Source organism: Dermochelys coriacea, chromosome 4, assembly GCF_009764565.3.
Source record: "Dermochelys coriacea isolate rDerCor1 chromosome 4, rDerCor1.pri.v4, whole genome shotgun sequence".
Lineage (NCBI taxonomy): Eukaryota > Metazoa > Chordata > Testudines > Dermochelyidae > Dermochelys > Dermochelys coriacea.
In genome coordinates, this window is record NC_050071.1 from 28,747,518 (window position 1) to 28,765,267 (window position 17,750).

At 38.6% G+C, this 17,750-nt stretch overlaps 1 protein-coding gene across 8 annotated transcripts in view; it reads right to left on the reverse strand.

Moving 5' to 3' along the window:
- Positions 1 to 7,322: 7,322 nt before the first annotated feature.
- Positions 7,323 to 17,750, reverse strand: part of EMCN (endomucin) — an 83,260-nt gene continuing 72,832 nt past the window's right edge. For 3 of the 8 annotated variants that reach the window (XM_043513329.1, XM_043513330.1, XM_043513327.1), the window contains 4 exons: positions 15,784 to 15,857; positions 12,319 to 12,429; positions 12,012 to 12,093; positions 7,323 to 9,181 (listed from right to left, as the gene is read on the reverse strand). In XM_043513329.1, the coding sequence (XP_043369264.1) occupies positions 12,352 to 12,429; positions 15,784 to 15,857 (152 nt within the window). In that variant the 3' untranslated portion in view covers positions 7,323 to 9,181; positions 12,012 to 12,093; positions 12,319 to 12,351. Of the gene's footprint in view, positions 9,182 to 11,995; positions 12,094 to 12,318; positions 12,430 to 15,783; positions 15,858 to 17,750 lie in introns of all 8 variants that reach the window. The other 5 variants (XM_038401070.2, XM_043513333.1, XM_043513328.1 and 2 more) reach the window with 4 other exon arrangements.

Consider the following 17,750-nt stretch of genomic DNA (forward strand, 5'->3'; position numbering starts at 1 on the left):
ACTGAAATACAACCCTTGGTAAAATATGATTGATGCAGAGGACCTCATTGGTATTATGGTGCATATTTGCTGAGGATGTTTTCTCCCAGCTTCTATTTGGATCAGTTTGACCGTGTTACTAACATTAAAGTAGCAGTTGAATAAATTAAGAAGATCTGACAATAGGGACACAGTTGAAGTAAGGCTCTTATTTAACAAGCATATTCCTTATCTTAGTTACCAACGTAGATTGTGTGAAGTATCTGATTTGAAAAAGAAAATCAAGTTTACTTGTACTTATTTCTTCTGTTTGCATTGCGCTCAGCTTGGATAATAAAAATCAGCCAGTCAAGTTCACCTTCTTGTGTTCATGCACAATGCTGCTGATCTGAGTTTGCAAAACTACAGAGGAATATTTTAAAAATCCTCTCTTTGAAAGGTTTAAAGATCATAAACATTTCTAGTCATGTTCAATTTTGAGAAAACACTTTAAAAGAATGAGGCTTATCCTCAACTCCATCACACTTCTGTTATACTGATGGAAAACAGGGATAAAGAGAATGGAGAATCAGACCCCAAACCTAAGTTTCTCTTTATCTGACAGCATCACTTTCACAGTGAATCTGTAATCATTGTGCATAATTGTGCACTTCAGTGTCCTAAAGGGTGTATGGGGGTGTGTGTGTGTGGGGAAGCTTCTCAGCTCATGTGACAGAAGGAATGTTTGTTAAAGGAAACTACAGTAGAGTCTAGAAATAGTAATACCCTTCTCAGACCGAACTGAGTTACCATTTCTATATTTCTACGTTATCGTCTTTTCATGTGCTGTATATTTATACCTACCTACTGAATTTTTCACTCCATGCATCTGATAAGCCCACAAAGCTTATGCCCAAATAAATTTGTTAGTCTCTAAGGTGCCACAAGGACTCCTCGTTGTTTTTGCTGATACAGACAAACACGGCTACCCCTCTGAAACATTTCTACATGATGAGGGGCAAAAAGCTTTAAATTGCCCCATCTACTGGTCAACAACAAATGAGACCGAGTGGCGTGAACAGGCTCCTCAGAGGAACTGCAGATAGGCTGAAGTGAGTTGTAGCTCACGAAAGCTTATGCTCAAATAAATTTGTTAGTCTCTAAGGTGCCACAAGTACTCCTTTTCTTTTTTGCGAATACAGACTAACACAGCTGCTACTCTGAAACTTGCAGATAGGCTGTTGCTCATCTGATATAAACATTAACTGAAAGACACTACATTGGTGTTCTCAGATGAATGCAGATTGTCTGGTTGAGTTCCATAAATTTAGAAGCCAAGGTGGGGGTGGGAATAACTAACCAGAAAACATGCTTAAGCCACTACAAGCTGCTTTGCTTGACAACAACTCAGTGAATATGGCAACCTACGAATTGATTCATTATTGACATTGAACATAGGCTTTTTTTAGATGTGTTGATTGGGAGTGGCATGTCTGAGGAAGATATATAAGCTGGGTCTGTGGTTCTTCGGTAGGTTTGGATTGGGAGCATGGTGAACTAGACAGAGGAAATAATGTAAGTGAATAGAGATAGCAATAAGTATACTGTACAGTCTATTTTAGTTTTGCATCAAGGCTAATATTGCTATAGCGGAGAAAATAACACCCTGTAGCCCTACCACAACAACCAGTTTCGTAGACAGCAATGAATCTTGTCACATAACACTACTGCAGTGCTTTAAAAATATGCTCTACCACTCTTATTTGTTGCACGATACTATTTACCATGCAGATCCAACATAGCCATGAAATATGATGCATTTGGGGAAATGGTACGCTGTGATATAAATATGCAGCAAAGAAAGTTTGTATAAGCAAAGACTTAGCATTTTCTTTTTTTAAAAAAAAAAGTGCTTTAGCTATCATTTATTTTTCCATATCCCAACCAAATAATGTTCAGTAAGTATTTGCAGGCATTACTGTGTGTCTTGCCTAGTGAAAGACTGAAAATCTGAATGAGGGAGAAGAAAGCAAACATTAGGAGCCTAATTCTGTTCTCTCAGCAGTGCAAGTCAGGACTAGTATCTATTTCACATCTCTGTACGTTACATGTACTACTGCAAGGATGAAGCTCATCTGTGCAGGAGACAAGAGTATTTTTGGGGACTCCTGCAGGAAGTGGGAACTGGCTAAAAGCTTGCCATCTTTCAGACCAGTGCATGATGCACTTCTTCAACCCGGCCTTCATAAATAAGAGCACTTAGCTCCAGGGAAACAATAAAAACAAACCAAACGGGAAAAAAATAAAAACAGAGAACCTACCTACAATTTTCCACTTGGGAAGAGGAATGGAGAAAAACCACATGGGACAGATACTAGTCACTTTGCTTAATGAATTGTCCAGAAGGTGTTCAATAACCATGGTGATGGGAACAATATAAGACCCTGAATAAACTAGAAAAGGGATAATGGAAGCCCTGTTTTCTTCAACCATAACCTTCTCTAATAGCTTCTTGAACTAAATGCTATATTTTAATTCACTCAGTAAAACAGGATATTGCTAGAGATAGTTAAAACTCAGGGTCATTTTGCAAAGCTAGCATTAGGGGTGGTTCACATCTAGGTCCCATTTTATCTGAATGCCCAGTGGGCCTAATTCAGTACTTTTGCCCAGAGTGCTCAGCAAAGCCTCAGCTATGCAATAAGTTTAAGTCATTGCCTTCTGCATTCACTATAAAAATCCCAATAAAGTACTCTGCTATGTATCCCATGCAGACAGCAACTTGGGAAGTCAGAGGGATGATGCTTGTTGTTGGTGGCCATCTCCCTGGCACGTGATCCAGCAGCCATCCGTTGCCTGGCAGCCAACTTCCAACTGCAGCTTGCCAAAATGTCTCCACAGAGGTCTTGTCCGTAAGTTTGTGGCATATGCACCGATGTATTAGAAGCCAAGTTGTACTGCACACAAATCAACAATCACGTCCATACTAACCTGGCAGTATGGGCCTACCAACTCACTGTCTACGCTGCATGGGTGTGTACACCCACAAACCACAATCCTGACAGAGAATGGGGGTGAATGGGCAGGGAACACTTGTTCTCATCCTCTTATGGGCATTAGTCCTAAGTCAGTCCTGTGCAATTACCCACACATGCTGGAAAATATCACCATTCCATAGCATGCTACCATCTGCACATCAGAGAAGCTGCTGTTGTTAGCTGTCTCATCTCATCCCATCCCTACAGGAGAGGCATGAGACAGATGTGTAGCAGCAGCTAAACCATCTTTTCTGGGCTCGGATATCCAACGCTCACCCAGGGCCAGCCTTTTTTCCCACCTGTACCGGACAAGAGCACCGGCTTCCGTTTGAGGACATACCTAAGAAGGTACATAATCAGGTTTTGAATTTGGAAGTGAATTTACTCCACATAGCCCTGCTTATTTGACCTGAAAGTTCAAGCACCCGGTGCCAGAAACTGACATACTGAACTTAGGATGTGTAGAACGACTTTGACAGAAACTAAGTAGTTAATGAATTTTGTTATCACTTGGTCTGGAGGATTTTCTTCTTTGAGATAGTCTCTTAAACAGGGCTTGGTTTCACTAAGATAATCCCTTAAATACAAGCCTTGGCTTGGGGAACCCTTCCAAATTTTGGATTCTTGGCACTATAGTACTTCCACTGAAAAACAAAATTAGCTGAAGCCCAAGTACTAAGTCTTTTGAAAGATAAAGCTCTAAGGATTACACTAATGTGTTCACAGTGTTCCTTTCCTTTAAGTAAGACTTAGAAGAAGATCACTGGAAAATATGACGAAGGCTGATGAGGATGATCAAAATCCAGCAAGATCAACTCCCCCCAGTCCTTACTTAGGTGTAGCGCTCTCAGAGGTGGCTGGTGTCACTGCATTTAATTGTTAACTCAGGAAGAGTACATATCACTTTTCATAGCCCCAAGGGACAGGGTAATATTCTACTTTGCCTCACATCTGTCCTCCCTAAAGATGGGTCTGAGCTGCAGAGTTCCCCAGCCCTAAGGTCCCCAGCCCTAATCCTCACTGTTTCAATTTTAACAGCTGAATTCAAGGGCCCCACCTCTTGCACAAAAGCCTGAAAAAGAGAGTTCAGAAGCAGAGGTACTGGAAAAGGCCTTAACTGTAAAGCTTACAGAGCCCCTGAAGAGCAGCAGCTATTATATATCAACATACATGGGTTGATGGGTCATACACATTTGTTTTAATTTCTCAGAACCAATTTCATCTCCATTTCTTAATTCTATTGCAATGTGCTTTGAAGCTGCTTTTGAGTAATTTATAACCAGGTCTTACCATCTATGCAAAATGGCTTCAATTATTTCTTTTTATTAAAAACAAAACAGAATTTTGTTTTACAGATTTGCCTGCATCAGAAGGCTGAGAGTCAGTCTTTCATCCAGACGTAGTCAATCCACATCATGTTCTGCTCAGTTGGCTTGTTGCTATTTTATGCTCTTCTTTTTGTGGTGTGTTATAATGGCATTGTATTTTAGTTGTGTGTTTAGCTCCCCAAGAACTTCAAGCCAGGATGGTGGAGATGACTAAGCAATAAAAGAAAGTGGGGAGAGAGGACAAATGACAAATCACATCAGTTAAAGAACATAGTAGTGAACAGAGAAATGTCCCACTGATCTAATTACAGAGCTACAAGATGTTAATAACAGCAACAATAGTATTAGCATAGTTATTCCTCTACTGAATAGAGCTATAGCTGGAAAATTTTTAAAGAATCATTGAAATTAGAGATGAAAAAAATCATCTAGCCCCCATGCCTGCCAGCATAGAATTGTTCTCTATAGTAGGTTTACTTTTCTTCTTTCTAGAAGAATTTTGAGTCAGATCCTTTGCTGTAACAGAAGCTTTGAGCTGCCTTTGTATTTCTTCAGTTCTGAGGTTGCTCTGTGCAGCGCCATTCCCCTGAGTGCTGCTCTAACTTGTACCAACTGCCTATGGCCCCAAGGACTCATAACAGCAGCTGGGGATCTTTGGTGGACAGACACAACCCAACCAGGCCCATTGTACTGGCACTGCTATTGTAGCTCTATGCTGTTTGAGGAATTCCCCCCTTCTCTCAGAGAGAGTGGCATTTTCCAGGGGACAAATAAACTTTGCATTGGCAGGTTGGCACTAACACAGCCTGAAGTCTAGCCCTTTATGTTTTCAATAGGTACAAAAGGCTGTTGTAAAGATAACTATATGGCAGGTCTTGAATGAAATTGGAATATACAGTGTTATTCTCTAGCACAGACATAACTATATAGCACAAATAAAAAACTATTAAAGAGAGAGAGAGAGAAAGAGAGTTTGAGAATTCTTGTTTTTTTTTTCTTTCCATAACAAGATCATAGATGAGGAAGAAAGACTCTTATAGGGAGAGATGCTACTAGTAATAAGCATAAAGAGAAGAGGGTAGGATTAAGGGGAATGAGAGGGGTATGTTTATGTAAAGAAGGGGGCATTACACAGAAGTGCAGGTGTGAGCTGTGCTCACATATGGACTGAATGAAATCAGAGGTTTAAAGACTGATTTGTGTCCTACCATCAGTGTGCAAATGCAGAGAGAGAGAGTGCAAGGAACCTTCCCCATGCAGGGGTTGAAAACAACCCCAGTTTGGCATTCAGGCAAGTATAAGTGTGGACATAGACTAGAACCACAGGAGGCAAAGGGGGGACAGAGAGATGGCTGGGCTATCACTTGCCTTGAATGGACTATATTTTGCAGGGTGGCTTTCTCCCTTCATTCATTGTAGCACAGGGCCAGATCTTCAAAAATATATTTAGGTGCCTAACTCCACTTGATTTCAATGCAAGTTAGGTTACTAAATACCTTTGTAAATCTGGGCTATAATGTCTCCCAGAGCTCCTACTGGGGCTATGTATCTCTGCATCATCTCCAACCCAGGGCAGTGCCTATATCTGGTAAACTACATACAACTGTTTAACACACAGCACAATAATAAATCAACGTTCTAAAGCGGTATCTGTTCAAATGTGTTTCTAAAAATGAGCGTAAACTCTAAAAGGCAGGATTAGCTAGAACTTCCAAGTCAACATTAGAAAAAATACTTCTTACAAGGCTGCCAAGTCTTCTGTAAGTCTGGGCAGGAACAAACCGTATGAAATGTAGACACCATATGAAATGTAGACACCATAGGATAAGCACCTGGACCCACGCTGAATGCTGCCCAATACAAACACTGAGCATTCTTCTCCCCTGACAAACTTGACTCCCAAGTGCTTTATTAATCATGACTCATGACCCAATACATCTCTGAAGGAACTGAACATAAATTGCTTGCCAGCCCAAAATATCCTTTATTCTTGAATTGCAACAATGCACACTAATTACCTTCTGCTTATGTTCAAACTGCTGAAATTTTTGAATTCGGTTCATATTGCCATGCAGAACAAATACAGGCAAGATTCTTGCATTGGATCTAGCTCTTGGTTACACAGAAGATCAGACTAGATAATTTAATGGTCCCTTTGGGCCTAGTTTCTATTTCAGCCATGTTTTACTGACAGGTATCAAACTGGATCCACTGGGACACATCTCACTAGGCTTGATTTTGCATCTCACCTAGAGATCCCATATGAGTGTTTTATGTGTGTAGCTGTTTACCTTTCTGTTAAGCTAAAAGTCTAGTTTCTCTCCTTGGTGGGTAGTTTGTCCTCCAGCTAGACCATTAAATGCCACCCTGTTACCCCCCCAAAAGAGTCCCAAAAGGGACTCTTCTAATCTCTTTCTGTGGGTCACAGCACTTTCTCAAGCATCTGTCAATTGTACAACTCAAGTGCCCCTTACTGGTCATTCAGAGAGAAAGCCTTGGCCCCTCAAAAATGAAGCAGAAGCAGGTCTGACCACTAGCTTGTCCCACTGAGAATATTTCCTTTGTTTTGCTACAAACACTCACTTTTTGAGGTAACGTAGCCTGTGAAATTAGCATGGCTATTTTCTGAAGCCTCTTCTAAGGCCTTTTGACTGGAGAGAGACAGAGCGCCTGCTCCTTTCCTAGTCTCTCTCTTGCTCCTTCAGCAGCAAGACTTACAGCAAGCCTGGCTCCTGCCCCTCTCTCTCTTACACTGAGAAAGAGAGCTCCTTATACCCCCAGCCTCTTTCCCAGTATGCTTTGCTGCAAGGCCTAAAACTCGCTGGTGTCCCTTGGAGCCACAATGCCAACAATGCCTCACTGCAGAAACAGGGTAACATTTGGTCCTGAGGCCTGCCTCACACAGTGTGCAACAGGAACACAATATCAGGTCCAGTATTTTTATTTGGTGTGGATTATATATTGTGTATTTGCAGAGAGAGAGAGAGAGAAGAGAGGCTCTTAATACACATAAAGTTTTATTATAAGATTAACATTATCTGGACACTTCATGACAGTTTCTGCACCAATCTTGCATAATCACTGATATTTATCTTCCACACTCACATTTCTCAGCTCTTTCAAACTGCCCTATAAAGAATGTTCGATGAAACACCTATTTTACATTTACATGAAAACTCAGGCACAGATTCTTCTTTCTACTGGGAATCCTCAGCAGTCAGGATGGTGAACTGGGTATAATATTTTATATGAACTGTTAAGTTGCATGTTTTAGATAGCCTCACCTTTTGCAAGTACAGCCATCATGATGCTTTTGCTCAACCAAACTCTCCCAAGTCACTCAGGTGATCCAGCACAAAGAATGCTTTATCTAAGTATAAAAGTTCAGCTGCAGTCTGTAGTACACTGGTTCGTGGATTTCGTGCCCAGCTTTCACAGTGCTTAATAGAAAAGTTTTCCTTTGAGTCTCTTAGCTACAGGGTCAGATCCATCAAAGAGAAAACAACACAGCTGATCATGCCTACCACTGGAAGAGCACTTTTCATCTTCAAAGTACTGTACAAACATTAACTAATTAATCTGCACAACAGCCCAGTGAGACTGGTAGGTAGTTGTTATTGTTGCCACTTTGCAGAGGGGCAAAACTAGAAAGAGGAGCTAAGTGACTTGCCCGAACGCATAGCGAAAAGAACTAGAATAAGAATTCTTGGCTCTCAATCCTGTGTTTAGACCACTGATGAGACTGCTGTGTCTCATTTTCATATTTCAGCAAATAAATGAAACGAATCAACAGATTGAGACTGATCAAATTATTATATTTCCAAAGGTTTATATATCTAGAAAAGCAGAACACATGGAGGTAGCAGCACTATTTAGATATTTACGTAAGTGCTCTATAAATTGAGATATTCTGCAATTATCATTAGAAGGAATCATTAAATTTCCAGAGCTGATAAATAATGAATAGGAATTCCATGCAATACTCAAAATTTGAGAAACAAGGCCTATCACTGTTGTTATTCCTTTGACAAATGCAGCCTGTAGTATTGTAAATGCCTTTTGATTCCTCACTGTATTATGCAGATTATAGCAGGGAAATATTTTTACAGCAGATATAAGAAAGTGACTACCCAAGGAACAGTCAAAAATAAACTATAATATTTGTTTGTAATTAGTTTGCATTGTAAGGACCATGTGCAGTGTTTCAAAAAAAACTCTAATGTAAGATGTAATTGGTAAAATTGCCCCCTTCATGGAAAAAAACAAAAACAAAAACAAAACCACTTTGATATTATCTCTAAGTGCCTCATCCTGCAAACATTTACTACCAGGTGAAGTGCTTACTACTATGAGTAGGCCCAAAAGAAGTCAATGGACGTACATGTGGTAATGATAATTTTGCATACTAATGTTTGAAAGATCAGGCCCCAAGTTTGCAATCTACTACATATGATTTAAGAAGACTATTTATTGAGCGTACAAGAAAATATATTAACATATTCCTTCCTGTACGGGAAGAAAACATTTCTATGTACAAGAAAGACATCATTATTAGTGACACACCACCAGATTTTTACAATACTTTTATCATTCCTGAAAGTTTCTCTGCTTTGATATATGTAGAAATAATAAATATGTACAGTACATCAGTTATGTAGCCATCAAGAAAACACAAGAGTCTTTCCAGCAGAAAACACGAGGCATTTAGAGTATGGAAATCAAGAGCTAATCATAGAACAATTAACACAAGTGTCCTCCCTCTCTGTAGGAAGCTGCAGCTGATGCACATGTCTGCCGTGGAACTGCAAAGTCAGAGGGCAGTTCCTTTATAACGTGGTAAAAGAGGCTGCTTCACATCTGAAATGACAATAATAATCTCAAGATTATCATCCCGATTCAGATTAGTCAGTATCAATGATTGGCATACAAGCAAGGTTCTTATTATGGTGTCAAAATCAAAAGAAAACTCTTGGAATCGTAGATGGAATGTTTATTCTCAATTGCTTATATTTGTAGGAATTCACAATATTTGTTCTCCCAGAACAATATTTGATCAAAGGCCTCACCTGAGAACAAGGACATGCCTCAATTTATAAAATATTAATTTATTTCAATTGAGCAGTAATTTCTCACCAAATCTTTCTGGTGCAAAGAATGTGCAAATTCATGAAAGAAAACTTGCTCCTTTAAATCACTTGCCTACATCAGGGGCACACTGGTGAAGTCTAATGGAGCACCAAGCAGAGCTCCAGCCTATAAGAGCACAGTGACCAAATGTCCCACTATGCCCATACAAAGACTGACCCTATGAATTTACTGTTATTCTCCAAAAGGCCTTAGAATGAAGGACAGGGGCAAGTTTGGCCATTTGTACAATGAGATTTTTTTTTTCTCTCAAAATGACCAGTAAAAACATTGAGTGCATTGTTTAGGAGCTGCTCCTGCTGCACTCATGGAAGCCAATGGGAGTTTTGCCACTTCCTTCAGTGCAAGCAGGATAGAGCCTTCTGTACATTTCTCATTTGTTGTTTCTTACCCATACTCACTCTGGGCCTTATCCTGTGATGTGCTGAGCATCAACTCCCATTGGCTTCAAAAGGAGTTGAGACTTTGCAGGACCATGGGTTCTTCCCCAGAAATGGTGCTTCATTAATATATTCTTCACAGTAGGTACTGTAATTTAAATGCTTTATTTTTATCTACTAGAGATAGAAACCACTTCTTATGTAAGAAAAAGTTTTATACATTTTGATCTGAACACTTTTTATCTAAATGTACATAGTCTTTCTAATTCTAGTTAAAGGTTCGTTTTGTCTGATTCTGTCTGCTTGCTATCCATATCTTTATGCAGGCTTTGGTGCATTTGCTTTGGTACGTATTATTTGGTAGTCTAGGCATCCTATATTCCCCAGAATTGAAAATTGCCCATTTGGGAAGTATATTTTTAAATTTTATTTGAGTTTCGCTCTCTGTGCCTATACTGCTAATTCCCATCTATCTTAATATTGTGCAGTGTGCTGCTCATTGATTGGCTGCTGGCCTGACCCCCAGAATGGCTGCGTTTCAGTGCTGTTGATTGTTTGAGTCCTATTCCTGCAATCAGACCCATGCAGTTAGACCTCTGCACCTATTTGGAGAACCAGTAAATCACTCATGTGGATCTGCTCGCCAGGATTATGGTGTTGCTATATAAAGCTCTGTGTGGTGAAAAGCACAGTATGAATATAAAATACATTTGCATTTTATACAGGATGTATAGAAAGAAACTGTAACTTTGTGTGGTAATAGTGGTCAAGAGCTCTGTACACTACAAAAGCCTCTTAAATGCCTCTGAAAATATTAATATTACTTTTAATTTAGCAGCTTCATTCATTCACAGCAACCAGTTTTCTTTTCAGTGATACAGAACTGCTGCTCATTACTGCTTCCAGTGGAAGCTATTATGACTTCTAGTTAAGGTAGCAGAGTCTTAAATGGCAGGACATATTTACTGAACCGCTCCCCAACCTCTTGTGTTCCCCCCCCCCCAAACAACCAGCAGCTTTTTGTTGCACATCTTTGCTATTCCCTCCCCCCTCAAATGTCTAATGCTTACAGCCCACAAGTCCAGGCAAATAGCTGTGCGTACTCAGGCCCTATTCTTCCCCTTCCCACTTCAAAAGACCAGTCTGCATTTTGCAGAGAAGTATAAAGTGATATTAAAAACCAACAACCAAACAGTTAATTAAAATTGTACACTTGTGGCTGGGGGGAGGAAATGTGGCAGTGGCCCTTTGGGGAAGGTCAGACAAACAAAGGGAAAGTGTGGCAGCAGCCATCTTGGGAGAAGTGCCACAAACAAGGATTTAAGATAAGATCATCTAGGTGTCTTGAAAGGAAAGAAATTCTCCAGTACAAAAGATCTGTCTGCCCTAAAACAAAGACACGGCCTCAAAAGAGAGTAACTCCCTGTCCAGTAAACAAACTATGGATGTGGGTGGAGAAGTCCCAATCACTGAGGCTGACTTGAAGGACCCACTGTTTAGAAATCAGAAAGATGAATAAAGGAGATGAGGGAAGAGTTCCAAGTTTGCTAAGGATATTTAAAAAAAATGAAATTATAATAGACATAGAGAGCAGATATAATTTAAATTAAGGGCTCCACTCCTTAAAAAATAAACTCCCAATCAAGGACAAGCTTCTTTTTATGATCCTTTTTTTAGGGATTTCAGAAGGTTTAGGGAAGGGGATATTATTCTAGGGGGATTTTAACAAAGTACTTAATCCCACTTTAGATCAATGAAATGTATACAGACAGCATGTGGGAGCAGCAAGTGTAAATTTGTTGCATCATTGAGAAAATGAGGACCTAGGTGTATGTCTGGTGGGAAAAGAAACTGGATGTCTACTACTCATAGATTCTAGGATTTATATGATTTAAATGTTCTAGGACTTGGCTAATTTGCTAAAAAATCCTAATCCAGAAATTATAACTCGGTCTGATCATGCCCCCTGCATATATTAATTTAAAAGATTGGGACTCTGTGGAAAAACAAAGGGCCTGACAATACAATAGAACTCTGTTGTATGACCCCCTTAAAATTTTCAGCAATATATAGAAAAAAATTATAAGGAAAGGATCAATAAGTGTTTTTGAGATGCTGGAAAGGCAGTAATGAGAGGAATACTTACAAATATAGCAGAATACCTCAAAAAGATGAGAGCTCTTGAAGAAGAGAGATTGGTTAAAGAACTTTCTGTTTTGGAAAGTAAACATAACTCTACAGGATCTAAAAAAGAGTGTATAAGAAAATAAATGAGTAAGAGGGAAGATTAATCTGTTACAAAGATGAAAAGCTGAGGAAACACATATATTAAACAAAAATATTTTGAAAAGGGCAATAAAGCTGATTGGGCTTTAGCCAGAAATTTAACAAAGAAACAGAATAAATCATCATCCTCTGATTAGAAATAAAGTAACTGACGTCAAACAAATCTCAGAAATGTTTGCTAACCTTTTCCATACTTGGAACATCCAAATCCTGAACTTATAAGTAGATATTTGAGAAGTATGAAAATCCCTCAGCTCTCAGAGGATGATGGGGCAGCTCTTGATAGGCAAATTGCTGCAGAGGAAGTTGAAGTTGTAATTAAGAATTTAAAATCCAATAAAGCTGCAGGTCCCAATGGGTTTTCTGGGGAGTATTTTAGAGTTCTAATGCAATTGTTGGCCCTGATTTTAACTGATCTGTTTAATAGTTTAATAATATTGCAGGGGAATGACATTCCAGATTCACTGAAAAAGAGGCAAATATTGTGGTCATTCCCAAAGAAGGAAAAGACCTTACCAAGTTCACATCATACAGACCTATTTCTTTAATTAAAGTGGATGCTAAAATTTATGCCAAGGTTCTAGCAAACAAATGGGGTATTATATTGTACAAATATATGCACCCTGATCAATGTTGTTTTTTTGTTGACAGGCATCTGTCTGATAATAGCAGAAAAACTCAGAATTTGATCTATAATGTGCATTTGAGCAGTTCTTCCCATGCACTGCTTTTTTGGACACTGAGAAAGCCTTTGACTGGCTGGAGTGGGAGTACCTCAGACAGATTTTGGTAAAGTTTCATTTTGGAAATCAGTTTTATAGGGGCATATTGCCCCTATATACTCATCCTCGCACATCTGCTTTGGTTAATGGCCATCAATCCCTTCCTTTTAATTTGTCTAGAAGTACGAAACAGGGTTGCCAGTTATCTCCCATGTTGTTTGCTTTGGCAGTGGAGCCATTTGCAATAAATGTTTAGAAACAGCCCCTTGATAAAGAGCATCAAAACGCCTTCTTGGATTAGAACACAAAATAGGTTTGTTATTCTGATGACATCTTGTTATATTTGCAGGATCCAGAAGCTTAGATAGAAATTACAGAACAATTGACTTTGGAATTTGGAGAGCTATCAGGTTTCAAAATAAACCGTGATAAATCTGAACTTTTAGGAAATTAATATTCCCAAAAGGATCAACGTAAATTGTTATCAGCTATATAAATTTAAATGAGTAAAGGAATCTTAAATATTTTAAAAAATAAATACTGTGGAGAAACAATTGTAGAGCACACTACCAGGTTGGGGTATCTGCCCTGTTTTTGACAGTCTACCCTGAGGTGATCTCTCATGGTCATTGTCATGCTGTCTAGAATGGCTCAATGTGCTATTAAAATTTGTATGGAAACCTAAAAAAACAAAGGTAAGTTCTAAGCTTCTAAGGCCTACAATATGGGATGACCTCACTTTCCCTAATTTGGTTTATTATTATTATGCATCACAATTAAAAGATGTGAATCAAGTTAACAATAGACCATCTAAACATTGGGTAAAACTCAAACAAAACAGAAGCCCAAATATAGGTATTCCTAGTCAATGTTGGGTTAAAAAGAAATGTAGGTCACCAAAAATTAATTAAAAAAAATCACCCATTCAACCAGACATCCTTAGCAGCTCTGGAGGAATTTAATAAATTCCTATTGCTTAGGCCCTCTCCTTTATCTACTTTCATTAATAATCAGCTATTTATCCCTAGGAAGTAAAGTGACTATTCAGTGTGGATATAAACTGAGATTACTCAATTCTCACAACTGTTCCTGGGGCCTGATTTGAAATCATACCAATATGAAGATCCCATATTTTCAATATTTACAACTCAGATGTTTTATTGTGAAAACTGGACACAAGGCAGCTCTATCTAGACCTTGAACCACATTTGAAAAGTTGGCCCAGTAGCAAATAAAATAAATTAAATAAATAAAAGATTTAATTTCTAAGATGTATACAATTTTGACTGGAAAAAATATTGATAAGAAAACAACCCAGATGAAAAGATGGGAGAGGAATTTGGACAAAGAAACTGATCTGGATGACTGGGTGTCCATGTAGGAAAGGAGTTATATGGCTCCAATTTGTATAGCTCATAAAGAAAATTTTTATAAATTACTATATAGATGGCATTTAACTCCATTATATTTTTGCTAATAGAGAGATGCTCTGTTGGCATGGTTGTGGTGAAAGAGGAACATACTTGCACATCTGGTGGCCGTGTCCAGGAACTGGAGAGTTTGGGGAGGAAATTATTAAGAGATGCACTGTCTGCTGACTTAGTGCTCTAGTAAAGGATCTGTATTTTAAACAGCATGGCAAATACATTTCTTTTTTCTTGTAAGCAGCTAAACTTTTGTTAGTGGTAAAAGGTGACTCCTCATCCTATGTAATTTTGGAATAGTAAAATATGGACTGTCCTTGTCATGGAAAGGCTTTCACACCAAGTTTATACACAAGAGAAATGCCAAAAAGAGGAAAGGTTTTTAGAAATTTGGGTACCCTTTGTAGGGTACCCAGAGTAGGAGATCTCCTTAGCCAGCCAGCCAGTCAGAATCTTTAGCAAGGTTCTTTGAATATTAATCGGATCATGAGTAACAAATAATGTATGGTGTAGTATGTTAACATTTTGTTATAACTTTGCCTTAATAAAAAGTAAATAAAATAAAATAATATAATAAAATAATAATAAAAGCTATGACAAGTGGTTACTGTGAAAAGAGGGGCAAGGGTTCAGCCATAGGGGGAAAAGATTAAAAGACATGACTGCCTGAAAAGACTTTGCATTTGAAGAACAACACAGAGACCTTGATGGGTTTCAAGTTTTGACCTGGATGGATTCTCTAGAGACCCCCGTCTTTCTATATTCAAAAACGTGGGACAATATTTTCAAATTTAGGGTGACTGAAATTAAAAACCTTAATCCACATTGAAGCACCTAAATAAAAATGGCCTAATATGCAGAGGTCTGAAGTGCACACAACTTCCTGTGAAGCCAATGGGGTTGAGGGCTTAGCACCCCTGTGGATCTGGCTGCTTTTATTTAGGCACTTGACTTCAGGCACTGGACTTAGAGGATAAACATATGTTAAGTTCGGGCTCACATACAAAAATATAAAGCTCCATCCAATAGGAGATAAGAGTCAACAGTCAAAGCAAGGAAATGCACACATTAGGCCCCATCCTGCAAGGTGCAGGGTACCTCCATTTTCATTGACTTCAATAGGTATTGAGAAAATAGCACCTCTTAGAATAATGTCAGCACAGTGCAGGATTGACTCTTATTTTAGTAGAATATTACCACATGGTATCAGCTGTAGCCCATATAGAAATCTTAACTTTTTGAGTACGAGTGGCAAAATATCAGGCCAGAGCAGTGGAGCAAAATTCTAATATTGCTTTTGCAACACGGGAAAAAACCCCAGCTAATTTGTGATTCTAGTTCATGAAAGTTTAAGCAAAATGGCCTTAAGGTTCTTACTGACAGAAGTCATTAGTTTTTTCTGCTTACAGTTCTTTGCTTTTTGTTTTAGCTTAACTGAACCATGCTAATGATAACACATATTAATGAAAGTTACAGAAAACAGAATGAAAGAGTAAACATACATATTTATTGCCCAGGTGTGAGGAGGATTCATCAGGTTGGTGAGTTCTATTCTTTCCCTGAAAGATGTGCTCACCTAACAAAAAGAAGGTACATTTTGATCAATTAGGCATAGAAACATAATGAGAAACAAGTGCAGCAAGAATACCTCACAGGCTGCTTTGCAAAATTAGCCCAGTTTCCCTGTCAGAATTACATGACATGCAACATTCTCCATTCCACTCCACATAGTGGATCTTGACTTGGCTATTCTGTATTCTCTGTAGCTTCAATTTAGAAGAACAGGGATGGACTTAAGCATGCACTTAAGGCTTACCTGAATTGTGGCCTAAGTGCTCATAAGTTCCATATATGTCTGTTTTTCCAGAACACCCTATTTCCCATGTTATTTCTGCTAATATCAATGGGAGTTCTATGCATGTAGGTGCAGCAGAATATTGGCGTCAAGATCTGTGTGGGGCTGAAAAGGATTCACACATTTAAATGTGGTGGGCTCCATATAACCAAAAACTGGTTTTGTGAAACACAGAAACATAAACTGAGTGCCTTTCTGTCCCCTTCTCAAAGGGCATTTCTCACTTATAGGTGTATGAGAGGAGACTAAATTAAGAGGTATATATAGTTAAATTACAATAAAGTTTGAAACATCCTGGTAAAAATGTAAAATAATTATCATGATTCCATACTGTATTAACATACAAGTCAATACAAATCAGAGGTGCAACAAATCCACTATGTTCTATTCAACCGAAAACTAAATTGTAGCTATTTATTTTAAATTAATAATTAATGGTCTCAAGTGACCTTACCATGGGCAGTGATATATGCCCTACAATACAATACAATCTTCAGAGTTCAGCTGAGAAAGACCTTGGTATCCACTGGGATTCTATTAGAACTGGCTGAAAAATCCAAAAGTAATTTTACAAGAAAAATTGAATTTGTTTTCACTTCAAAGTGTTTAAAATGGAGCCTTTTTTGTTTATTTTGATTTTTTAAAAAAGTTCAAAATGTCTATCAAAAACATCAAAAAAGTTATTGAAATGATTATCAACAAATGCTTGCTTACCAGCCCTCCACCCCAGTTTTTACGAAACAAAAAATACCAGGCACCAGTTCAGCAACTTTTTACTATACAGATTTTTTTTCGGGGGGGGGGGGAGGAAAAGACGGGGGGGCGCAAGGGAAGGGGAAGAGGAAATATTAGAAAAAAAGGTCCAGGGTTTTTTGGTGAAAAATGGAGCATTTCAACAATATCGTAAAATATTTTATGACAGTTTCTGTTTTCAGACAAATGCCAAAAATGTCAACCAATTCTCGATGCAATATAGTTTTGTCCCAACCAACTCCACAGATTTTTAAGGACCCTCCCTGACATCTTTATGGGTGATAACAGTCCATCTCCCCCACCCATTTTCTCTTTTGGACCTGCATGTTTTAACCTTGCTCCACTTTTGGTCATCTGTACAGTATGAAGAAATAGAGGGACTGGGGAAAGATGGGGGGTGGAGATGATGACAACAAATAGACCTGGTTGAAAAAAAATGGGGAAGGGGAGGAATTCCACAACAAAATTTGCCAAGATTTTTTTTGTAGAATTTCAAATTTGTTAAGATTTTCCGATCGGCTTTTCTGCCAAAGGTATTCTCCCCGTCCCTGCTACCCACCATGAAGACTTTATAAAAGAATCACAATGCCCCCACTGCAACATGACAGTTCTACAGCCTTGATCCAAAGCTGTTGATGTCAGTGTAAAGGCTCCCCTTGATGGGAATGATCTTTGGCTCAGGATCTAAAATGAGGTGTGTTTCTTAGAACTAGCAACAATGACTGCTTTAGAAAGCTGACAGGTTTCAGAGTGGTAGCCGTGTTAGTTTGTATCAGGAAAAAGAATGAGTACTTCTGGCACCTTAGAGATGACAAATTTATTTGGGCATAAGCTTTTGAAAGCTGAATATCCAGACTCATC